Source organism: Lepus europaeus, chromosome 23 (genome assembly GCF_033115175.1).
Source record: "Lepus europaeus isolate LE1 chromosome 23, mLepTim1.pri, whole genome shotgun sequence".
NCBI classification, from domain to species: Eukaryota; Metazoa; Chordata; class Mammalia; order Lagomorpha; family Leporidae; genus Lepus; species Lepus europaeus.
Genome location: NC_084849.1, coordinates 19,300,834 through 19,326,311, shown reverse-complemented (window position 1 = coordinate 19,326,311; position 25,478 = coordinate 19,300,834). Strand labels below are relative to the sequence as shown.

The 25,478-nt window shown below is 50.4% G+C and overlaps 1 protein-coding gene across 1 annotated transcript in view; it reads right to left on the bottom strand.

The window, feature by feature from the left end:
• Positions 1 to 25,478, bottom strand: part of MYO18B (myosin XVIIIB) — a 243,534-nt gene that overhangs the window by 91,055 nt on the left and 127,001 nt on the right. The window contains exons 31-33 of the mRNA XM_062182090.1: positions 21,285 to 21,395; positions 19,292 to 19,396; positions 8,065 to 8,217 (exon numbers count right to left, since the gene is read on the bottom strand). Coding sequence (XP_062038074.1) covers positions 8,065 to 8,217; positions 19,292 to 19,396; positions 21,285 to 21,395 — 369 coding nt within the window. The remainder of the gene's footprint in view (positions 1 to 8,064; positions 8,218 to 19,291; positions 19,397 to 21,284; positions 21,396 to 25,478) is intronic.

Below are 25,478 nucleotides of genomic sequence, written 5' to 3'. Positions count from 1 at the left end.
GGGGAGGTGATCACTGTCCTGGAGCCGACATCATCTCGCTTCGTCTCCTTGGAGCCAGGAGCCAGCATCTGCTACTCACAGGTGTTATTTATGCACAGTGATTATCTCAATTATATATCGTGGTTATTGGAATTGCTTCTGTCTCCGGGTTAGTTTGTTTCCAGTAGAAACATTCCATGGGAATTAATTAGTAATTGGCTCAGAGAGAACAGGTGCCATCAGATCAACCCCACACCTTGCCTTGCCTATCTGTTCCCGAAGATCTTAGAAAATCCTGAGCTCAGGCAGGCGCTGCGGCTCACTAGGCTAATCCTCCGCCTTGCGGCGCCAGCACACCGGGTTCTAGTCCCGGTCGGGGCACCGATCCTGTCCCGGTTGCCCCTCTTCCAGGCCAGCTCTCTGCTGTGGCCAGGGAGTGCAGTGGAGGATGGCCCAAGTCCTTGGGCCCTGCACCCCATGGGAGACCAGGAGAAGCAACTGGCTCTTGCCATCGGATCAGCGCGGTGCACTGGCCGCAGCGCGCCTACTGCAGCGGCCATTGGAGAGTGAACCAATGGCAAAGGAAGACCTTTCTCTCTGTCTCTCTCTCTCACTATCCACTCTGCCTGTCAAAAAAAAAAAAAAAAGAAAAAAAGAAAATCCTGAGCTCAGAGTCTACCAACAGCACACACCTGTGCAGGGGTGGGGGAGCCAGTGGGTAGCCCTACCTGCTTAAACCATTGTCTCGGAGCTCTCAATTGAAACATTCTTCCAGCCCCATGGTTGAAGTGTTCGAAAGCAGCTGTCAGCTGGGATCATCCTGCTGCTTATTAGATGAGAAAAGAGAGTCCCTTGGAGGCAGGAGACTTGCCTGTAGTTAAGTCACAATGGGGTTTGAACCCAAGAGGCGTGCTGCCCCTACTGTGCCTTATCTGTGTTTTATCCGGAGAGTCTTAAGCCACAGGTGATCAAGTGAAGCAAAGCCAAGGCCCCCGTGGAAGGAAACTGGCTGCAAACGATGTTTGGAGGGTCCTAGGCAGCGGGCGACGGGCAGAGACAGTGGCTGCCCATACAGGGATGCTCAAAGCGGATCTTAGAGCTGCTGGCTCTGGCTGATAGCCTGTGTGTTGGGAGTCTCCAGTGTTTCAGCTGGGGCCTGGAAGCCTACCATTTTCTGCAAATCCCCAGGGCCATGCCCACTCCATCAGGAGCTGTCGGTGCGGCGAAGCATCAACTCCTGAGCCAGGTTCACTTGGCCACTCACGAGCAGGCTGCAGCCTCCGTCACTGGCACTATGCTCTCTGCTCCCACTGCCCTGAGCAGTTCACACTCCAGCGCTGCTGTGGTACTGAGTACAGCGTCTCTCTCCAGTACCCTCTGTGCGCTCCTCCTCGAAGGCCCACGTGTGCGTTAGCTACCCAGCCATGCATCTCCATCTTTAAAGAGACAGCTGAGGGAGTGAGCGTTTGGTCCAGCAGTCAGGATGCCCGCTCTCCACAGTGAAGCACCTGGGTTTAATTCCTGGCTTTTGCTCCTGACTCCAGCTTCCTGCCAGTTTAAACCCTGGGAGACAGTGGCGATGGCTCGAGTGACTGGATTCCTGCCACCCACAAGGGAGTCTTGGGTTGAGTTCCCAGCTCCTGTCCTAGCCATGCCCAGATGTCGCAGGCATTTGAGGAGTGAACCAGCAGATGGGAGCTCTGCTTTTATCTGTTTTTTTTTTTTTAATATTTATATATTTAGTTTGAAAGTCAGAGTTACAGAGAGATCTTATATCTACTGGTTCACTGCCCCAGATGGCCCCAACAGCCAGGGTTGGGCCAGGTCTAAGCCAGGAACCACAAGCTTCTTGTAGGTCTCCCACGTGGGTAGACAGGGACCCAGACACTTGGGCCACCTTCCACTGCTTTTCCCAGGCCATCAGGAGGGAGCCGGATAGGAAGTAGAGCATCTGGGACATGAAGCAGCACCCAAATGGGATGCTGGCATCGCAGGCAGTGGCCTTACCCACTATATCACAACGCCAGCCCCCTCTCTCTTTTTACATCTTATTTCTTCGAGAAGGGGAGAACCAGAACTACCAGCCGCCTTCCCAAAGCAAAATTAAAGGCCTCCTCTTTAGCTAAACTCATACATTCCCCCCACAAACAGTCCAGCACCCTGCCTTACAGTTTTCCTCCTGGGTCTGCCTCTCACCTGGACTGAGACGGCTTCCCAGGCAGACCCTGGTCACGTGGCCGCAGTATGTCCCAGGGTGAAGACCCGGCCGGCCGACATTCGCCGAACGAACACAACTCCCGTTCACATTCCGTGGCCCTCCACCTTTCCAGCGAGAGGGTTCCCCCAGGTTGCCCTGGGACGCAGCGAGCCAGACGTCAATGCCACGGAGCCATTCAGGTTTCAGATGTCCCCACGGGCTTTCTCGCACCGGCCCCCACCAACCCCTGGGACATCAGGCGGTGACCCCATCAAGAAGGCTCCGGGAGGTCCCAACACTTATCAAACAAAGGTCATGAAATCAACAAGATCTGCATCCAGGCCCCTTGACTCAAATTAAAGCAATAGTAAAATAGGTGGGGGGTGGGCATTTGGCACCGTGGGTAGGTCGCCTCGTGGGACACCCACATCCCATATCACAGTGTCAGGTTCCATTCCCGCTTCTACTTCCAGTCTAGCTAATATGCACCCTGGGAGGCAGCTGGGTGGCTGCCAGCCATTTGGGAGACCTGGATGGAGTTTCTGGCTCCTGGCTCCTGGCTCCTGGCTCCTGGCTCTGGTCTGGCCCAGGCCTAGCTGTTATGGGCATGCATGGAGTAAACCAGCAGCTGGAAGGTCTCTTTCTCTGTGTTTCCCTGCCTGTGAAATATAGCGAAAATAAATAAAATTCCCTAGACAGGAATATCTACCTCTCAGGGCTCCAGGGAGGATTGCCCGAAATAGCACAATCATTGCTGCTGGCCACACGTCATCTGCAGGCGCCAGCTCCAAGGCAGCTTCCCAGGTTGTCCCTTCTCGCCACCTCTGTCAGCACCTGTTCACCCAGGTGGCCATTTCCTCCGGTACAGAAGGGCGCGTGAGCCTCCCAAAGACACTCATCCCTTGCACAATCCACCCTGTACCCCACAGCGCAGTCCCCCCGCAGTGTGAGTGCGGTTCAGTGAACCCCTGCTCAAATAGCCCAGTGGGCCCATCTCCCTTGCAACAGAACCCCAGCCTCCTGGGACCTGCATGGCCTGGTCCCTGCCTGCTTCTCCTTTTCCCAGGGTCCTTCAGCTGACCCCTCCCATGCTAAGTGAGACCCCTGCGAGCCCCTCTGCTGGAACCCTGCTCGTTAAGGTGTGGGACTCAGGGTCACGGCTGCTGTATTTGATTAGCTCTGACTCCGGCACCCAGGACACATGTGCTAGGAGCCAAAGCAACTGTGAGTACCCTGACCTCTGGTCCCAGGATCCCATACTCCGAACAATTTCCATGGCAACAGCGCCAGCCAGCCAAGGCTGAGGATTCCCTTTCATGGGCGCCGGATGTGGAGATGGGGAAGAAGGACTTTTAGAAGAATGGGGCTCTTTGATTCCACATGAGGAGCCTTCGTTAGACACCACTATTTCTCAGAAACCACATTTTAACCCTGCAGAGGGAGACTTCCTGTGAATACTAAAAAACGAAAGGAAACCAAACCTCCGTTGTTCCAGAACATTCACCTGCCAGAGGTTCAGGAGGCCTGGGTGCCGTGGTGTCAGGAACATTCTGGTAGAAGGTGGGCAGAGCACTGCATGGATCTGAGGGGCGTGGCCAGTGGCTGAGGGCTCAGAATCGCCTCTGTCTACCAGAGACGAGCCTCAGGGCTCAGCAACGGGAGACAAAGGGATCCCTGGATTCTGCGTCTAAGCTCTGGATTTGAATCCGGTTCTGCCACGTGTCACTGGGTTACCTTGGGCACACCACTTTCCACACCTGGGCAAACATTTCCCACCTATAAAATGGGCACAGCCCTGTCTTCCATCCTCCAGGGGTCTCAGGATGATGAAGTGGGGCAGGTGCATACAACACCAGTGACTCTGGTTTTCGGCTGCGACCACGGAGAGACCAGGATGGCCGACCGCCCTGGCTGGCCTGCGACACGGGGCTTTCAGGCGAAAGCAGGAAAGGTCTCAGCCAGACAAGCTGGTCCTCATCCCAGGACAGAAGGGCTTGGGGAAGTTGACAGCTCAGAGAGAACTTTCTAGATGGAAGGGCTTTTAAATGTCTCCAGACTTTGCAGCACCTCACGTCTGCGGCATTTCTCTCTAAACCCAAGACCATGACCTTGGTCTAACCCAGATAAAGCCAGCAGAAGATCATGGGTTAAGCACGGTTTGACACCAGCAGGGGTGGGGAGTGCCATTGAGGCCGTGTAAGGACGGCGACATCATTTGGCCTGGCCCTGCCAAGGCAACCGCAGACAGGACTCAAAATTCAACAGTTCTACTGCAGGCTGATGTTTCAATTGATGATGCTGCGTGGCCCGGGGATGACATTACAAATACCCAAACGGCCGTTGGTAGAAAAAAAAATAATAAATAAATAAATAAAAGCTCCCAGCCCTGTACAGTATGCCAGGCTAGACCCCTCACAACTATCACAGCCCTGAAAGGCAAAGCAAGACTGAGAAAGTGCCCCAGACCACAGGACGCAGACCAGGCGTGGCGCTCAGGGCAGCCTGGAGCCCTGGGCTGGGTCCTGGGTGGGTGGCATCTGAATCAAATCGGAATGCAGGTATATGCGTGTGTTGGGGGTCTCCTGGTTAAGCGCACAGAGCTCCTCTGCCTGGAAGGCTTCAGTCTGCAGACGGAACCTGACCCCAGGCAACCAGGAGCAGGACTGGCTCTGGAGTCTGTATTACACCTGGGGCCGCTCTCTGCTGCCTCCCACTGCCGTCCTGGGGACCTGCCCACCGCCAGCCTGGTTTGGGGCCTGCAGCCACGGCTCCAAGGCCCAGCTCTGGGGCCTGGGGTCTCACCGAGCTTCAGTTTCCTCTTCTGGACAGTGAGGGGACTGAACCGGCTGCATTCAGGAGAGACGTGCAGGGCACGGCCGGAAGATTCCAGCAAAGTGGAATAAAGGTAAGTTCATTGTGCTGCAAAACATCTTGGGTTCATGCATATGGGGGCTCATCAGAGTTTGTGGAAAATGAATTTGATGAAAAACTATAATTTTTAAAAATTGTACTCAGATAAATACCTTTTAATCCCATTTTCCCACAATTTTTTTTTTTTAATTTTTACTTATTTGAAAGGCGGATCAACAAATAGCAAGAGACCTCCCCTATCTGCTGGTTCACTCCCCAAATGCCTGCACCAGCCAGGGCTGGGAGAGGCTGATGCCAGGAACCCAGAACTCTACATGGTTTTCCCATGTGGGAGGTGGGGGCCCAAGGACTGGAGCCATCACCTGCTGTCCCCAGCGTGTGCGTCAGCAGGGAGCTGGACTGGAAGCAGAACTGGAACTTGAACTCGGGGACTGTGATACAGGATCTTCATCCCAAACAGCATCTGACCCATTGTATCAAGTGCCTGTGCCACCCATGAGCCTATTCTTTAAAGATTTATTTAGTTGACAGGCATGGTGATGGGGGGTGAGAGAGAGAGAGAGAGAGAGAGAGAGAGAGAGAGAGAGAGAGAGAGAGAATCTTCCATCTGCTGGTTCAGTCCCAAATGGCCATAAGAGCTGGGCTGAGCCAGGCTGAAGCCAGGAGCCAGGAACTCCATCGGGTCTCCCCTGTGGTTGGCAGGGGCCCAAGCACTTGGGCCATCTTCTGCTGCCTACCCAGGTGCATTAGCTGAGAGCTGCATCAGAAGCAGAGCACCCTGGACTGTAGCCAGGGTTGCATATGGGACGCCAACACACCGAGCAGCAGCGGAACCTGCAACAGCAGCCCGCCCAGGAACTCGTGTCCTCATATTCACTCAGCGCAAAGGACTGTGCGGCCATCATCAGAGATGAACGAGACCCGCCCGTTGCCCCCAGGAGGCTGGGGGAGGGGAGCTGGGAGAAGCAGTCTAGAAATCTGAAGAACAAATCACCTGGGGCTCTGGGGATTTTCAGGAAAAACAAAGAAGTGGCCCCAGTCCTGTGGCACGGCAGAGGCCACACAGCCTAAGGCCAGAGGAGGAGGAGGAGGAGGAGGAAGGCATGACAACCCTCTGAGAAGGCGACCTGGTGGCAAGTGGCTCCTCCAAGGCGCACGTGTGCCTTCGAGAGGCGCACTAAGTGCCGGGCACGATGCTGCCAGCAGGGCCCCCTTGGGGGCAGCCACCCTTATGCCTGCCCTGGCAGTCAGCCCTGGGACCTCCCTCCCCTGCAGGGTTCAGTCACAGCTCAGCATCAGCCACCCCAGCTCACGCCGCCTGCAGCAGGATGGCCCACGCACCTTGTGTCACCCGAGGTCCCAAGTTCCTGCCCTGGCTGCACCTCCCACCCACCTGCCACTGCTGTTCTTGTCCTCACAGCCAGGGATTGTGGGCTCGGACCCTGGCTCTGCCACTTGCCAGCAGTATGGCTTTGGGTAAGTCATCCAGCTGCCCCCTCCTCTCAGACACTTCCCCAGTGAAATGGGGGAGGGGCCGACTCCTCCCTCCAGCGAGCTCTCCTGAGCACCTCCTGTGACGATGTGTACAGAGGACCCAGGACAGAGAGAGGACTCTGGACAGCAGCACCCGAGGGTCCAGCTCACACCTGGAGCGGCATCAATGGAATTCAAACAGCCAGTCCCACGCCCGCACTTGGTTATGACAATGGCTGGTCTGTGCAGTGAGCTGCTGGGTGACCTCATCCTTGTGCAGAGTGGACTTGCACACACCTAGGCTACAGGGTACAGCCTAGTGCACACAGGGCCAGAAAGACAAAGCGACACATGACTAAACCTAGCATGAGAGAGTGACACGGTCAGGAGGCACAGTCAGCACGCGATGTGCGAGGCTGCTGCCAGCCTAGAGCGCGTACCGTTTTACAGCACACGTCCTCGTTGTAAGAAGAAAGCACTCACTCAAAAGGCACAGTGTGAGGGACGGCAAGCCAGTAGCTCAGTCATTTCCCATCAAGTACTGGAGACCGTACCTCACTGTGTGTGTCACACTCACACGACTGGGAGAGCAGCAGGTGTGGCTACCTCAGCGCTGCCACAGAAATGTGAGGAACGTGTTGCACATCAGCAGTGGGGTACACACGCATCAGTAGGTGCCAGGAAGTCACCTCTGTGATCATCCCATGGGACCACAGTCATGTATGCTGTCCTTGTCCTTTCTTGGGGGTGTCATGCGGCACATGACTATCTGTTTCATGTCTAGCCATCATGATCTCACCACACACACACACAAACACATGTGCACAATACTCATCCGTATACACACACATACACACTCATACACACACCATACATGCACATACACACCCGCACATGTGCATACACATATACACACATGCACACACACATATACGTACACACATGCTCCCACGTGTGCACACACTCATCCATATATACACATACACACACTCATGTACACCCACACATGTGCACACACATACACACACATATACATATGCACATGCATGTGCACACACTCATCCATACACACACTCATGCATGCACACACCCCACAATGCACACACGTGTACATACATGTGTATATATACACACATGCACACACATGCGCATATATGCACACTCATCCATACATACGCACACGTACATACATGTATGCATATGTGCACAACTCATCCGCACATGCACATATACACGTGTACATGTGTGTACACGCGTGCACATACATCCACATGCACACACATACTCACATGCATACACACATAGGCACACTGCACTCGGCCATTCTGGCCCAGGAACTTGATCCGCCCAAGCCCTCAAGCCAGGCATATCCTGCCTCTGCTGTGAAGAAGGCAACAGGACCCCTGGGCCCCTTCTAAACCCCTCCTCCTCACCTGCCCCTGCTGTGCGGCCCTCCCAGCCTCGCCAGTGAATGGCTGCAGGCCAGGCCATGGCCCCGCACAAGGGCCGAGAGCCGTTCTTCCTCGGCTCCCGCGGACACGCACCTGGCTGTGCACTTTCTCCAGCTCCTCCTTGCTGACCGACGTCTTGCCATCCTCCATGGTCCCCAGGAGGAGCTGCACATCTGACAACAGTGCGTGCGTCCTCCTGAGGTCCCGCCGAAGGCGCTTCTCCACGTCAAAGTCTCGATGGCCGATCTGGAAGCCAAGGGGACATCCATGAGCGCAGGTGGCAAGAAGCAGTGGCCAGGGCCCAAGTCCACCGAAGCCAGCTCCCTGGATTTGAATCCTGCCTCTCACACCGTGTGACCCTGGGCGAGAACCTTCTCTTCCCGAAACTCTGCAACACGGAACTGGCCCCAACCACATGGGGCTGTTGTGGAAATGTCAGGTACAAAGCCAGACACAGGGAACAGGCACAGCCGTGAGCCTCCCTGATGACTGTGTCTACCGCCTTCACGGGGCCAACACCACTCTGCCCCATCTTCCGGGCCAGCTTCAGCATCACTGGTACACCCCCGCCTCATCTCGACACAGCTTCTGTGCCATAGGAGTCCCTCACCTGCTAGAAGTCAGCTCAGCCCCGCGTCGGGAAGTCATGGGACAGGGCGTGCGAGGGAATTTCTCGGGAGTAGTTAACACTGGTGGCCTAGGTGTTGTTTGGTGAGTCTATGAAAATTCGCAGAATTGTATACATGGGACACGGTGTACTTCTCTGTATGTCCAAGTTCATAGAAAAGGGAATTTAAAAGTTTGCTTCTCTCTGCGTGTATTACATCCCAGCAAATAGGAACCGACTTCCCTTTGAAGACCTGAGTCAAGCGTGTCTGTCTCTGGAGTGCTTGTCTCCACTGACAGGTGGATGAGATCATTTTCTGCAGAGGGGCCTTGCCCAGAGGGGAGCACGTTCCTCCCCCCACAATGCTGAATTTGCAGGGAGCAGTTTCTAAGTGAAACCCGAACATGATGCATCCTGGACAGGGCACTAGAAGTGTAGACAGTGGCCAGCGACGCAGGGACACAGGTAGAGGCAAAGCAGAAGAAATGCAGAATCACCCTGGGGCCCTGCCTGAGATCCCAGCAGCCCACAGGGTCCTCCAGAAACAGAGCACAGGTTAAAAGCACAGTGGGTTGAGGTGGGCATCATGGCACAGGAGGTTAAGTTGCTGCTCGGGATGCCTGCATTCCACATCAGAGTGCTTGCTGAAGTCTCAGCTACTCGGCCAACATCTGATTCAGCTTCCTGCTATTGCAGCTGCAAGGCAGCAGATGCTCGCCCAAGGATTTGGGTCCCTGCCACCCGTGTGGGAGACTCAGATCTGCAGACTCAGACTGTAGCTGTCTTGCCAGCTACAGCCACAGCTGGTGCAGGCATCTGGGGAATGAACCGGCAGATGGAAGATCTCCTTCTCTATCTTTCTGGCTCTGTCTCTTTCCTTCTCTCTCCCTGTCACTCTGTCTTTCAAGTAAAGAAATAATTAAAAAAAAAACATGGATTAGCATCCCCAACAGACACTAACAGCCCCTTTCTTGGACACTTCAGAAGACCAAAGAAAAGAACATGGCACCATCCACCTGATGGCGATGTTTATAGAAAGTGGGGTGCAGGTGCCTCAACTCGGAGACATGGTTTCCACACATACGGGAGCCTGTGCCTTCATGCAAATGCTAACCATTTCCAGGAATGTTCATAATGTTCCAGAATATTCTAGAAAGGACAAGGGATTGAGAGTGAGGTGGCTGAGTCTTTAAATCCTGACTCAACCATTTGTTGGCCGCGCAAAGCTCAGCTGAATCACGTCACCTCTCTGAACCTGAGTTTCTTCTGCTACAAAAGAGTTAAAAAAATCCCTGTCCTCTGTGTTGAGATAAGACAAGGGTCAGACGTGATAACGCATCACAAAGCTCTGTGTATGCTGTCAAGGGCTTCACAAATAGGAAGGATCATGAGTTTTGTCTGATGACCTAGAATGCCCCTTTAGATTTCGTATGACTATTTCTCTACTGCCGACTTTGAATTCCTTGAGAAAATGAGTTGGTTCTTAGGATACAGCTTCTTTCCTCTCAGATGTATTGCCTTGGTAATTCTGAAATGCCGGTCTAAAACCTATATATCTATTACACCTGCCGAACAGCTGAGGGCTGGGCTTTATGCCAGGTTCTTTGTCACACGTTTAACTTCTGGGACAATCTCTTCGAGACAGACATTTATTATTATTGCCTTTATGAAAGTAGCAATAGCTTTCATTCATTGACAGCTTTCTAGGAGTAGTATACTATGGGAACACTTTGTAACTTTTCATACACTTACAATGACTCTGTGGGGGGGGGAGGTGCACAAGTAGGAATCCCATCTTCCAGATGATGAAACTGCACCTTACAGAAGGGAAAGAATTTGTCCCCAGATCACCCAGCTAGAAAGCGACCGAGTTGGGAGAGGAGCACCACATTCCTGGCTGCAAAGAGGGGATTATAGCAAAAATGCATCACGGCACTGGGATGTTGGTTTCTTTCATTTTAGAAAAACTTCAGGGTGGGATGAAGACTGGGAAAAACTGGGTTTGGGTGGGATTGGGAAGTAGGATTCAGCTGCATCCAGCTAGGAGCGCTGCAGGAAGGGCATCCCAAGGGCAAGGCACTAGATGAGCAAAGACAGGCGAGAAACAGCGTGGCACATGCACTTCTGGGTGGTTGACATGAAGGTGCAAGACCCTCGCTGTGAAAGCCACAGTGAGTGAAGTGACCCGGGATTTTTAGGTATGTGCTCTCGTGGGGCATTGAAGACACAGCTGATGAAACTGACAGAGATGAGCAAGTGATCCGCCCCTGCTCCGTCTGCTGCTAAGTGGCTCTGCCCAGATTGGAACCCAGGCAGTTCATGAGTAGCACTTAGGCTCTAACCACTGCACCACAATACCCATTGGAACTGCAACCTGACCCCAGAGCTCCTTCTTCCAGAAGCCAGATTTTCACTCTGACCACACTCACGCAGCGTGCTTTGCACAGTTCTCGGTTTTGCGTCAGCTCCTGGGCTGCATGCATGCCGAAGCTCTTTAGTTTTTCCCCGTGGGACGAGTTGGCATCAGGGACATTCTCTGATGTGGGCGTTGACCATGCATGCAAGAATGGCTCGGATTCTACAACCATCACTGGCTGGGAGCCCCTGAAAATGCTGTCCTCTGCAGAGAGAGGACTCAAACAGACCTCACAGAAAGATTCCAGACTAAGCCGTGCTCCCCTTCCTAATGAATGGCTATAGGAGAGGAGGGCAGCAAATAAAAACCACATTAGGTTAATGGGAAATAAATGTCTGTGAACTCCCAATTTGCAGCACAAAGATTCAGACCTGGGTAAGGATGGTGAATAATTAACCAATAAATCTAAATGATGCTTAGTGTTGTTGTGGGAAGCTGTATTCAAATCTCAATTGTTCCATCATTTATCATAAAGGGGAACTGTTGAGAGCAATTGCTGTATGTCTGTTGTTCAAAGAACTCTCCAAGTTCTATGAGAATAAGATTTGCACCTGCTGTTAGGGTACTCACGTCACTCTTTGGGGATATGGAGGGCTGGAGAGGAAACGTGTGCTGCTGAGAATCACACACACACACACACACACACACGCACACACAATGGCAGAGCTGGACAGAGATGGTTCACAAAGGTATGCTTCTACTTAACTGGACCTTTAGCACTCGGATGCATCGTGGTGTTATATATTTTAAATTATGGAGCATCCAATGATACAGAATGTATTCCCCAATCCATCTGGGGCATGGACCGGGCTACATGATCCTAGGCAATCTGCTTGACTGTTTTGAGCCTTAATGTTTTAATTTACAGGAACTAAATAGTAAAATGCATCCCACAGCATTGTTACCAAAATTGAAGTATGTTAGAAAAAAAAGGTACAATTAAAAATATCTTAAAATTCGTGGATAACCATGAAAAGAGAAATACAGTTTGTAGCTTCCAAACCAGCAAAACCAAAGGGAACACAGGAAACATCATCAATGTATCTAAACTAGGAAAGTAGTAAACGGAGACGTTGAAAAGTACAAGCCAACAAATCCTAAACACAAAATCAGAGAACAGACATAATTGCAAATCTATCAGTCATTACAATGATTATAAATAAATTAAATTCTTTTATGAAAAGTTAGAGACTAAAATATTGGGTTGATGTTATCTAGCTGCTTAAAGACAGCACATGAACTCTTTCTCTCTCTCTCTGTCTCACACACACACACACAATTTGGAGACTGAAGGTGAAGGAAGAGAAAATCCTGCAGATGAACTAATCAAAAGAAATCAAGCAAAATAAAATAAGGCAAAAATTGTTTGTGGAGAAATGACAGACGCCTACAATGATCAAAGGAACAACCTTCCAATGAAATAAAGCAGCACAAAACTTACATGTAAAGATATGACCATGAAACATATAAAGAGAAACTGTAATAGAATTGTTGGAAAAACCATACTCGTAAAGGAATGTAACCGGACTCCTATCTATACATCAAGGAGACAAAAAGATGATTCTTATAAACATTTATGTGTTAAACTTTTTTATGATTTGTGCTATTGTAACTGCATATCATACTGAAATGACAAAACTGACAATCTTGACCCATTTGCCACGTGTAGAACCCTAAGCCTCATAAATAGCTGTATTGTTTTCTATTTAGTAATTTATTAAACTTGATCATGAACTAGGACAACTGAAAGATCTCGCTAATTTAAAAAAATAATGGTCAGCTACCTTATCCCTTGAAATGCCAGTAAATTAAAAGTTAGCACCAAGAAGTATCCCAAGTAACCCTAAGTATGAATAAGCGATAAACCCAATTTATCAGTAACTGACAAGGTAGATAGGGAAAGCACGGGAGACACGACCAAGCACCGAGCAGGTGAGGACGGCACGGAAGCAGCAGCTCAAGGGAACGGCTTATCTTTAACGCATGGTAAAACCAATGTGTCCGTGGGATAAGAAAGAGGGAACGTGAGTTAATTTTCAGCATCAAAGCTAAAGAGAAAAAAAGAAACAAAGAGTAAACCAGCGGAAAAGGAGGAAGAGAAAGAAGCAAAGGTACAAGCAGCTGTTAATAGACACAAACCAAGAAAATGATGGAACAGAAGTGGATCTTCGAGAGGATTAATAGATGATTCACTAATTGGAAAATAACAAAAGCCTCTCGGAATTAAATATCACAATTGAGAAAGAGACAATCTAATATAGAATTCTGGAAAGCATACAAATCTTATACCAATGTACTGGAAAAGTTACATGAAATATTAAATGTTTAAGAATATATTACCACAATTCAGTCAATAAGAGAATATCTGAACTTGCGTCCAATAATGATTATCGAATTTTGAGACAGCAATCAAATGCCTACCTTACAACGACCAACAAGACTAGAACTAAATGAGCTTATGGACAAATTGAATCCAATTTTCTCAAGAACTACATGATCCAAATTTCATAAAAGTTACCTCAGAAACAGTTTCAAATTCATTTTATGAGGTTAGTACAACACTGGACAAAGACAATATTAAGAAAATAAAATTATAAGCCAATTTAATGAGTGTGCTTTTAAAAATATTGAATAAAATAGTGGTGATCTAATCAAGACTTATATTCAAAGGCATATAGCTAAGCTTTATCTGGAAATACGTAAGGATATAGCATAATATCTAAAATATAACATACTTCTGTAATGTATTGATAGGACAAGTCAGGATTATCAACAACTTCAGAAAAACATAAGATAATGTTCAAAAAATATTGTTTTTAAGACATTAGAAAACTGCAAGTAGAGGAAGACTGATTCAACCAGGCCACAGTTACTTATCAAGGGGCCGGCGCTGTGATGTAGCGGGTAAAGCCCCCACCTGCATATGGGCGCTGATTCTAGTCCCAGCTGCTCCACTTCTGAACCAGCTCTCTGCTGTGACCTGGGAAAGCAGTAGAAGATGGCCCAAGTCCTTGGGCCCCTGCACCTGCGTGGGAGACCCTGAAGAAGCTCCTGGTTCCTGGCTTTGGATGGGCACAGCTCTGGCTGTTGCAGCCAACTGGGGAGTGAACTACTGGATAGAAGACATCTCTCTCTCTCTCTCTCTCTCTCAATCTCTCTTTCTCTCTCTGCCTCTCCTTCTCTCTCTGTGAAACTCTGACTTTGAAATAAATAAATAAATCTTTAAAAAAGTTACTTCTAAAACACGTACTGCAAATATGTACAGGACAGAACTTCAGCAGTAGGGACAAGGGACGGGGGACACCAGCCACCTCCTCTGCCATTCGGTCCTGTCTGAAGGCCCACGCCACAAAAACAAAGTACGGAAAAGAAGCCAGAGACAGAATGTATAATTTTTTCTTTGAAATTTCTGAGCTCCCTTTGTTGCCCCAGGTCACGTCCACCAGGAAAAACTATTTTTGTTTTCAAATGTTAATGAGATTGTCATTGTAGAAAACCCAGAGGAATCAGCAGGTGAAACACAAAAAGCAGAAAAGACTCAGGAAGAATGATCAATAGCCTTCCCTTGGGCCCCGGTGACTAACCGAACTGAGGGAAACGGAAAAGTTTGCCGGTCACAAAAGCCATGGCAGCTACGGATCCATGAGAAACGAATCCAAAAATAAAAAATTCAAGACTGGTATGGATAAAGACAATAAAATATTACTGAAAACCGTAAGAAAATGGATGGCATTTGCAATAATATGAGGCTTCAATATTTTTTTTTAAAAAAATCAATGATCTTATCTAACATACAAATCAATGCATTTCCAACGGAAATCAAATCAGTGTTTACTACCAAATCTTTAAAAAAGATTTATTTACGGGGCCAGCCCTATGGCACAGTGGGTTAAAGCCCCAGCTTGCATCCTATATGGGCGCTGGTTCAAGTCTCTGCTGCTCCACTTCTGACCCAACTTTCTGGGAAAGCAGTGGAAGATGGCCTAGTGCTTGGACCCCTGCTCCCTTGTGGGAGACCTGGAAGAAGCTCCTGGCTCCTGGCTTCGGATCAGCCCCGCTCCGGCCATTGTGGCCAACTGGGGAGTGAACCAGTGGATGGAAGACCTCTCTCTCTCTCTCTCTCTCTCTCTCTCTTCCTACCTCTCTCTGTAACTCTGCCTTTCAAATAAATAAATAAGCCTTATTTAAAAAATAAAAAGGAATCAAAATATTTATTCATTTTATTGAGAGGTAGAGAGAGAGGCATAGTGACAGAGACAGCAAGAGCTCCCATCCGCATTTTAGTCCCCAAGGTGGAATTCAGTTCAGGTCTCCCACATGGGCGGCTGCTATTTGAGCCAGCATTTGCTGTGTCCTGGGGAGTACATTAGCAGGAGGCTGGAACTGGGAATGGAGTGGAGCCAGGACTCACACCCAGGCACTCCAGAAAGGAATGCTGACATCCCAACCAGGGTCTTAATGGCTGCACCAAATGCTTGTCCCTTGCTATGGAATCTTCATAAGAAGATCAGGCAATCAACACGACAAGGCATTTTGCAAGATAAGCGAGGTAAGCTGTCTTACAAGTTATCAAAGTCTAACCTTTAAGACTGCACGTCTGTGTGGGAGCTTGGCATGTGGTTACACCACTCACCGGGATGACCATGTCACTCACAGTGGCGTGCCTGGGCTAGAATGATGTCTGTGCTCTTAATCCCAGCTTCCTGCTAATGCAGACCCTGGGAGGCTGTGGCGATGGCTCAAGGAATTGGGTTCCTGCCACCCACGTGACAGAGCTGGATTGAATTCCTGGCTCCCAGCTTCAGCCAGACACAGCCCTGACTGTTGCTGGCACGTAGGGAGTAAACCAGCAGATGCAAGATCTCTCTGGAGCTCACTCTCTCTCCATCTGTCTGTCTCTGTCCCCCATCCTGTCCTCCCTACCTCCATCTCTTTGCCTTTGATATTAGTAAAATTATTTTAAAGAGGTTGTATGGTGGAGGAATAGACGAATCAGTGAATCAGAATGGAAGCCGCACATACACCCACATATGGGAAAATTGTAGAGAAAGTATTTCTGGGAGAAAAACAAAGGTTATCCATTTCAGAAAAAATAAATTCTGGGGCTGGCACTGTGGTGTAGCAGGTAGAGCCACTGCCTACAGTGCCGGCATCCCATATGGGCTCTGGCTGTTGTGGCCAATTGGGGAGTGAACCAGCAGATGGAAGACCTCTCTTTCTCTCTATCTCTGCCTCTCTTTCTCTGTGAAACTCTGACTTTCAAATAAATAAAATAAATATTTTTTTAAAAAGTGAATTCCTACTTCATAACACTACACACCCAAATAAAATTTAGATGTAGACCTAAAAATATTAAAAAATCAAATGCTAAAACTTTTGGGAAATACAATGAAATATCCTTATGCACTCTAGTTAAGAATATTATCTGAAGATCTAAAAGCACAAATCATAAAAACTGATTAATGCAACTATTTTAAAGTGCTTTTTATTAAGTGAAGGGCATTAATGAACAAAGAGAAATAATTATTCACAGTGCAGAAGATATCTGGAAGGCACAGTGCCAACGACGCACTAAGGCTGGCATAAGGATCTGAATGAGCAACACAAACAAAGGAGAAAACGAGGACTACAACAGACAACTCGTGTAAGAGAAAACCACAGTAAACGTGTGAAAAATGCAGGTGGGGTGATTGGCACAGTAGTTCAACAGTGCTTGGGGTGCCCGCATCCTGTATCAGAGGGCTTGACTTTGGGTTTAAGTCCCGCCTCGGCTTCAGACTCCAGTTTCCTGCTCATGTGCTCCCTGGGAGGCAACAGTGATGGCTTGAGTGTTTGGGTTCCTGCCACCCACGTCGGAGACCTGGAATGAGTTCTCAGCTCCTGGGCTTTGGGGGAGTGAATCAGTAGATGAGAAGGCACCTGCCCTCTCAATCCCTCCCTCCCTTACTCCCTCCTTCCCTCCTCCCCTCCCTCCTTCTCAAACTTTCAAAAATAAAAACATGAAAAAATGCACACCTTCCTTAGCAATGAGCAGTACCACCTGACACCCAATGCCTGGTGGGGGGTTAGGGGGGCATGGAGGAATCTGTCCCTGTCACACGTCCTTGAGGATATGGAAGGCCAAACCTCAGACACAGCTGGTGACAGTAGAAGCTGCCATAATCACTCAGGAGATGACTGGGGCAGTAGGAATAATTCCAACATTGCACCTTTCCAGGAGCCAGCAATTCCCCTTTTCAGGTACACACCCTGGAGAGATTCTTGCCTGTGTGCACGGGGAAATCCATGCAAGAACGCGCAGAGCAGTTTTGTACCTCGGAGTGGAAACAACTAAATATCCACCAATAGAACAATGAGATTTAAAATTCACACCGTGAAGCAATTACAAGGAATAAACCGGTGCTGCACTTGTTACCGTGGCTGAATTTCAACATCACAGTGTGGCAGGGGGCGGAGAGCACAGTGCAGTCGTGTGTTCCGTACACGGTTCAGGTTCAGATGCGTGCACATTGGAATTAGCACTCTCCACCCTCAAGCTAATGGCTTTCCCTGCAAAGGGCAGGAAGAACAAGGAAAGGAGAGAAGGGAGTGTGACAAAGAAGGGCCACCAAAGGGCCACCAACTCTTTGTGAAGTGTTTCCTTACAAACGTCTGAGTCAAATATGGTGAAAAGTTCATTTGTGTGAACCGTGGGTGCCGGGAGCAAAAGCATCCAGTCCATTATTTGTCCTGCTTTTCCACAGGATTGGCAAAGATTTTAAACAAAAACATTCAAAAACCCTCAGATGGGATCATTTGTTAAAAGCTTCCAGCTTGGTGACTATTACAAAGTTGGTATTTTATCCATGCAAAGTTCCCTTCATGTGCAAAACTTTTCGTGGTATTTATAAAAGCCTTGCTTTACTGGGTCGCCTGCTTTGTTCACTCAAATAGGCCATGCTGAATGGAGTCCAGCCTTCTCCCTGTGGTTCCCGACAACCACCCCCGGAATCTTGAGACTGGGCTGTGCTCTCTTGCATTGATGCTAAAGAAAGCTGCCTTAGCGGCTATGAACTAATGGTCACACTTGCTCACCTGGAAAAGAACTCCATCTGGGTCTCCCACATGAGTGGAAAGGACCCTGTTACGTGAGCCATCACCTGCTGCCTCCCTGGGTCCACATTAGCAGACAGCTGGAGTCAGGAGCTGGGACCAGGACTCTAACCCATGCACTCGATGTGGGATGTAGGCACCTTGACCTGTGTCTTAACCTCCAGTCTAAACACCCACCCCAATTTATTTGCTTTTAAATCCATAATGAACACCTGTTTTGTCCCCCATGGCTGCCCCCAGTGACCACCTGAATGGGAACCAATGAATAAAGTCAATGACTTCTGGGAAGGATTTCATAGCAAGACTATTCCTTGTAACCAGACACTGAGTCACACCAGGCAAAGGCACTAAAACACATCCCCCACCCCATGAGACTACAAAAGAAATTGTGGAAGCCACAGGCATTTCTCTCCCATGTTGGGGCTATAAGTAGCAGCAGCACAGACAGGGGAGGACTGTTTAGTAGGAGGGTGGAGGAGCAATTCCACCCCATTCTGCAATCAGAAGCTCTGGGCTCTGCCGGCTGCTCTCTCTACAGCAGTAGATCTCCATAGAGGAGACTTTGTCCCCAAGAGGCACTGCGCCATTATCTGGCGACAATTCTAATCGCCACAGCGAGGGGGCAGTGTGGCTGTCACTAAGCAGGTAGGCACGGGACAGTCCCCACCACCAAGAGTGACCCAGCTCACAATATCCACAGTGCTGAGGCTGACAGCTCCTGCGCACGCTGACAGCAATGACCGTGCAAGGCTCTGCTCTCCAGGAGCTCAAGGCAGATCCCTGGCTCACTCAAAGCCATGTGGGACCTGAGTGGCCCAGCCAGGGCTTCACGTTCTGTTTGACTGTGAGCCTGACAGCCCAATTTTGTTTTCATGAGTCCAGCTCATGAAATGACTGTCCCAGCTCTTACCCCAACAGCTGTTGAAGGAAAGAAAACCTCATCTGTTGCACCTGTTCATTCTCACAGGGTCTTCCAAGAACCCTGGTTTCAGGCACCTGCAGGTCTGCTCTGAGGAGCCCATGAGTACGGGCAGAGGTGGTAGAGAGGAGGGCATTCAGGACGCAGGGAGAGACCAGCACAAAGGCCCACTCTTGGCTTCCCTTGAATGCCAGGGGGCGGTTTCCTTCCAGGGGCTCTCCCGGGGACTCCAGCTCCCAAGGCAGGGAGCTGTCCTCCCGAATGTTGGCCAGTGTCTCCATCTCACCTGCTCACAGAGGGTTCCGATCAAGCCTTCCAGATCCTGCTTCTCGTGGAGGGCCATCTGCTTCTCCTCGTACTCTTGCTCCAGTTGCATTTCCAGCTGACGCAGCTGTGGGCACACACAGGGCAAATGCACACATGCGGTGAGTGAACTCCATCTGGATGCATCCCACAAGGCAGGGGCCCCCGGGAGGGGAGAGGGGGAAGTGGAGCTCACACGCGTGTGCCTCTGCTCCGTGAAGGCTGACTTGGCGAGTGGGAGGGGGATGTCTCTGATGGAGAACCTGGGAGCCTAAAAGCTTGGGAGCTGGACACCAACAGAGAGACCTGGACAGTTATGGGGAGCCCCTTGCCATGGACCATCAAGTTCTCCAGCAGAATGGATCGCTCCCTCCTATAGCCCCGGCCACGGCTTGAATCATCCCAAGTCTTGGCACTCGGATGTTTTAAATCCCTGCACCACACCGTAGCCAACCTATCACGCTGCCTCCACCTCCTTAACACACGCACGATGCTGCAGATTGCATCAGAGAGGTTTTGCTGTTAGGGCTGTGTATCTGCACCCCCTCCCCTACCTACAAATGCACATATCGAAACCCTAACTCCCAGCGTGATGCTTTTTGCAGGCTGGGATCTTTGGGAGGTAAGCAGGTTCCTATGAAGTCATAAAGGTGGGGCTCCCAGGACACATTGGTGCCCTTGTAGGAAGACACACCAAAGAATTTTAGCGCTCTCTCTCTCTCTCTCTCTCTCTCTCTCTCTCTCTCCACCACGTGGGGAGGCAGGTGGCCATCTAGTCAGCCTGGAAGAGAGCCCACAGCAGACACTGCATCTGCCTGTCTGCACCTTCAACCTCAGACCCCCAGCCTCCAGAAAGGTGAGACACACAGGCGTTTTGCTTCAGCCACTCAGTCTCGGACACTGTGCTCTACAGCCAAAGCTGCCTTAAGACATTTGCATGTAAGCAACTTGTTAAGTTACAGCTGGCTCTGATGTCTCGGCGGCAAGCCCTCAGATGCCCACTCCCTATCAGAGACCCCCTCCTGGAGGGGACACCCGGCTGTGGCTGTGCTGTGTGTCTCCACCAGCTTCTCTCTCCATGCATAAGAGGAGTCTTCGCAAAGGCAGAGGATATTGCGGGAAAAAAACTATGCCTGGCTCTCAACAGTTTGAACACCAAAATAACTTGACCTTTTAGCACCATTTCCAGGCACTTTTTGAAGACCCCTTCGTGTAATTTTATCCCCTTCCACCTCCACCTCCACCTGCTGTTGCTGCTGACACAGCTTCATGAATTGGGCAAACTGAGTCCCGGGGAAGAGCCAAAGCGCAGATGTTTCCATCACCGGGTGCTGAGAAGAATGAGTGTCCTGTCTCCCGGCCCCAGCCATGTCGGCCACCCCGGGGGAGCCATGGTGTTTCCCCCTAAGTCACTCACAATCGATTTCCTGCCATGGTGAGAGAGAGACTGGACAGAGAAGTCACTAGAATGTGAAGCCCATGCTAGCATCTGCTGTAAGGAGAAAACACCTTTATAAATCTGTCCGGGGTGGGTGGTGGGGCCAGTGCCGTGGCATAGTGAGTAAAGCCACCACCTGCAGCCTTGGCATTCCATATGGGCACCAGTTTGAGTCTTGGCTGCTCCATGTCCCATCCAGGTCTCTGCTATGGCCTGCAAAAGCAGTAGAAGATGGCCCAAGCCCTTGAGCCCCTGCACCCACATGGGAGACCCAGAAGAGGCTTCTGGCTCCTGGCTTTGGATCAGCCCAGCTCTGACCATTGTGGCCATTTGGGGAGTGAACCAGTGGATGGGAGACCTCCAGAGACAGTTCCAGGGATTTCTAGACAGTTTCAGAAACATATTTAGGGCATGTACTTCTGTTCCTGAACCCTTCGAAGCCACCAGAGAGTTGCAAAAAGAGCCTGACCGCAGACCTAGGGCGCCCAGGTCAGGCCCAGCAGGCCCCCGGGCACAGCTGTGCTCCCTGCGCACGTACCCGCTTCTGGCAGGACTGACGGACATCCTCCAGCTCCTCCTCCTTGTCCTCACGGTCCTTCTGATACATCTGCTTCATCCGCTCGATCTCCAGCTCAAACTGCTGGCGGAGCTGGCGAGAGGCAAGGACAGCACATGAGGGTGACCCACTCCGACTCCGCGGGCCCTCCCTGACACCCTTAGCCTTCCTACCGCACTTGTCAGTTTGGGAATGAATGAGTGCGAGTCAGTTTTCTCCCTGGGCACCCTGGAAGGCCAGAAGTGGTAGACACATAGCCAAAACACTGCCTGTATCCTTGATGACGGCTGTAACAGATATCACTGATCCATCACATCCTCTAACTGAGTTTGGGTGCAGCCTCAGAATCCTTCTCAACACTCAAGATGAAATAAGCATGTCGTTCCTGAAACAGCTATCAGCAATGGTTCTGCAGGTGTGTGCACAGGTGAGTGGATAGTTGGACAAAGTTTATGAAGATATCAAGAGGGAAATGACATTCAATTCACTTTCCCTCTAATTTCCTTTCTCTGTAGAAATGCAGTAGCATCCTGGAATGCTACTATGCAAATTAAATAAGACGACCCACACAAACCACAGAGCCCAGTCCCTGCAAGACTGTCCCCTCCCTCACCGTCAGCCGGACACAGTGAAGACCTTCGGTGCCAGAAAGGAGCTGTTTTTGTAAACCACAGTCCCCCACACACATCTGCGGCATGAGAGAGCTGCGCACGGCTCACCTGGGGTGAGCTTGGATAGAAGGTTCTAGAACGGGAGGCAGCAGTCATGGGCTCCAGTGCAAGATTTCTCTTTCCTGCTCTGCATAATTGGCACAAGCCCTTGCTTCCCACACTCCAGGGCACACGACTTCCTTCCGTTAGAAAGCATTTCAACCCCGGGGCTCCACTCCAGATCTTTCCCATCAGACTCTCCAGAGATCAGAGCTCAGGGACCTAAACTACAAAGCTTTCACTCTCATATTCTCTCACACTGCTGCTCCATGGGGCAAGATTTGGAGCCCAGCAGATGAAAGACTTGGTAGAAAGCACAACGTTCTGGCCAGCGCCGTGGCTCAATAGGCTAATCCTCTGCCTTGCGGCGCCAGCACACTGAGTTCTAGTCCCGGTCGGGGCGCCGGATTCTGTCCCGGTTGCCCCTCTTCCAGGCCAGCTCTCTGCTGTGGCCCGGGGAGGGCAGTGGAGGATGGCCCAAGTGCTTGGGCCCTGCACCCGCATGGGAGACCAGGAGGAAACACCTGGCTCCTGGCTTCGGATCAATGTAGCTCCGGCCATAGCAGCCATTTGGGGGGTGAACCAGCAAAAGGAAGACCTTTCTCTCTGTCTCTTTCGCACTGTCCACTCTGCTTGTCAAAAAAAAAAGAAGAAGAAGAAGAAAAGGAAAGAAAGAAAGAAAACACAACGTTCTGAGCGCTAATGCTAACGCGGTGCCCCTTTATCCATAGGAATCCTTTTCAAGACCCCGGTGGGTACCTGAAACCATGGACAGTGCCAACCCCTATATATGTGTATAGAATTCTAAGGTATATGATTTCCTGTACGCACTGCAGTATCGCCAGGTAGCCCTAGAACTAATCTGTCCGTCCACGTTTATGCCCTGTTGCCTTCTTTGCATTACAGCTCTTATACTTTGGGGTCTGTTATTAACCAAGATAAGGGCTGCTTGTACACAGGCACCCTGATACCCTGACGGCCAACCTGAGAACCAGGAGGGCTCCAGGTGGTTAATAGGAGGGCAGCACACACAGCACGGACACACGGGCATTCAAGCCCCACGTGGGACAGAGCAGGATGGCTGGGGACTTCATCCCATGACTCAGAACGGCACAAGATTTAGAGCTGATAGAGTGTTTGTTTCTGGAATTTTCCATTTACTACTTTTGGATTCCTGTTGCCCACAGGGAAATGAAACCACACAGAGTAAGACTACAAGTGAGAGGGGACCACAGCACTGCCCCATTGCCTCCCACCAAGCTTCCGGAAGCTCAGAACTGATGTCCCCAAGGTGAAAACTGAGCGGAGAAAAAAAAAAAAAAACAAGCTTGGTCTTCTGAAATGCTGAAAATATTTCCTGTTGTGTAGGACTGTGAAGAGCAAAAAAGGCTCGCGCACATCAGAGCCCCCGTTGCAGCTCCTGGCATAAAGCAGGCTCGCTTTAAATGTCAACTTCCTTCCTTCTCTCCTTTAAAACAACAAGGGTTATGGGAAGATAATCCAAAACCAAAAGCCCGAGCAAGTAAATATGATATTTCATTCTCATTTTCTTCCCCCAGCCTCTTGGACACTATGACATCTGCAAAACCATTTTATGTCAAGCTCACCGGAGTTCACGTAAAGTTCCCTGGGGAATGTGCTGTGTATTCGAATCAATAAATATCTATGAGATGTCTGCAAGGGTCCGGTTCAGCCTAAGGCTACGGCTGAAGCTGAGTGTGGACGTGGAGTCAGCTTCTCCCCCGTGTCAGCTGAGCGTGGAATTCAGGGAGCAGCAGTGACTTCCCTGTCCCCGCCATCTGGTCTCAGTGGGACACTTCCCAAGCCCTGAGTCATCGCCGGGGGTTCCTTGCAGGGTTAACACAGTTTTCCCCAGTGCTCACTGTACTCAGGGTCCCAGACAGCCCCTGTTCCTTTAAAGAACATTGGGCTGCTCCTTGACCTTGTGTCAGGTCTCCTGTCCCTCTGTGACCTCTACCAACAACGCTGCCTTCCCCAAGGACTAACTGCGGGGAAGGCAGGGGAAGGACAGCTCCCCCGTATCTCAACCCCATCACACTGGCGAGGAGGCTGAAGTCTAGAAAAGACTCGAGGGGCCGGCGCCATGGCTCACTTGGTTAATCCTCCACCTGCAGCGCCAGCATCCCATATGGGCGCCGGGTTCTAGTCCCGGTCAGGGCGCCAGATTCTGTCCCGGTTGCTCCTCTTCCAGGCCAGCTCTCTGCTGTGGCCTGGGAGGGCAGTGGAGGATGGCCCAAGTGCTTGGGCCCCTGCACGAGCATGGGAGACCAGGAGGAAGCACCTGGCTCCTGGCTTCGGATCAATGTAGTTCCGGCCATATCAGCGATTTGGGGGGTGAACCAGCAAAAGGAAGACCTTTCTCTCTGTCTCTCTCTCTCACTGTTTGTAATTCTATCTGTCAAATAAATAAAATCTTAAAAAAAAAGAAAAGACTCAAGCTTTCCTAAGGTTACAAGAAGGGACTTCAAAAATAGCTCATGGAAGGAGCTGACACTGTGGCATGGGGGGTGGGTAAATCCTCCACCTGCAGTGGTGGCATCCCGTGGGGTGCTGGTTTGAGTCCTGGCTGCTCTACTCTCAGATCCAGCTCTCTGCTGATGCACCTGGGAAAACAGTGGGAGATGGCCCAAGTCTTTGGACCCCTATACCTGTATGGAGACCCAGAAGAAGCTCCTGACTCCTAGCTTTGGATTGGCCCAGCTCTAGCTGTTGCAGCCCTTTGGGGAGTGAAGCAGCCGATGGAAGACCTTTCTCTGTCTCTCCCTCTGTCTGTAGCTCTGCCTCTTAAATAAATAAAATATTTTTTTTAAAAGTGGGGTGGGGGAGAAAATGGGCTGAGTGAACAAGGAAAGGAGCCCCCTCATGAGCAAAAGACTCCCCAGCTCCTGCCCTACACACACAGCACCCCTGTATGCAGGGGGCTCCATCTTCGTGGAAAGGGAGGAAGGAGAAGCCAAGGTTGGCATCCTGGCTCACCTACCCCCACCCTCGCTTCAACAGGGCTGCTCAGAGCTCACCTGCTTTAAACACTCATGCTCCCTAGTCACACAGGGGGCTCCCCATCTTAAACAAAACAGAACACACTAGGTAGGCACTGAGGAGCAAGGGCTAAGCTGCCACATGGGGCCCCTGCATCCCATATCTGACTGCCTGGTCTGAGTCCTGGCTCCTCCATGCTTCTGATCCGGCTCTCTACTAATAAGCCTATGAGGTACCAGGTGGTGGACCAAGTATTTGGGTTCCTGTTACCCCATATGAGACCTGGATGGAGTTCCAGGCTCCTGGCTTCAGCCTGGCCCAGCTCTGGCTGTTTCAGGCATTTGGGAAGTGAACCAGCAGGTGGAAGATCTCTCTTTGTGTCTCATTCTCTCTGTGTCACTCTGCCTTTCAAATAAATAAATACATCTTTAAGAACAAAAAGCAAAACAAAACACTCACGTGAAAT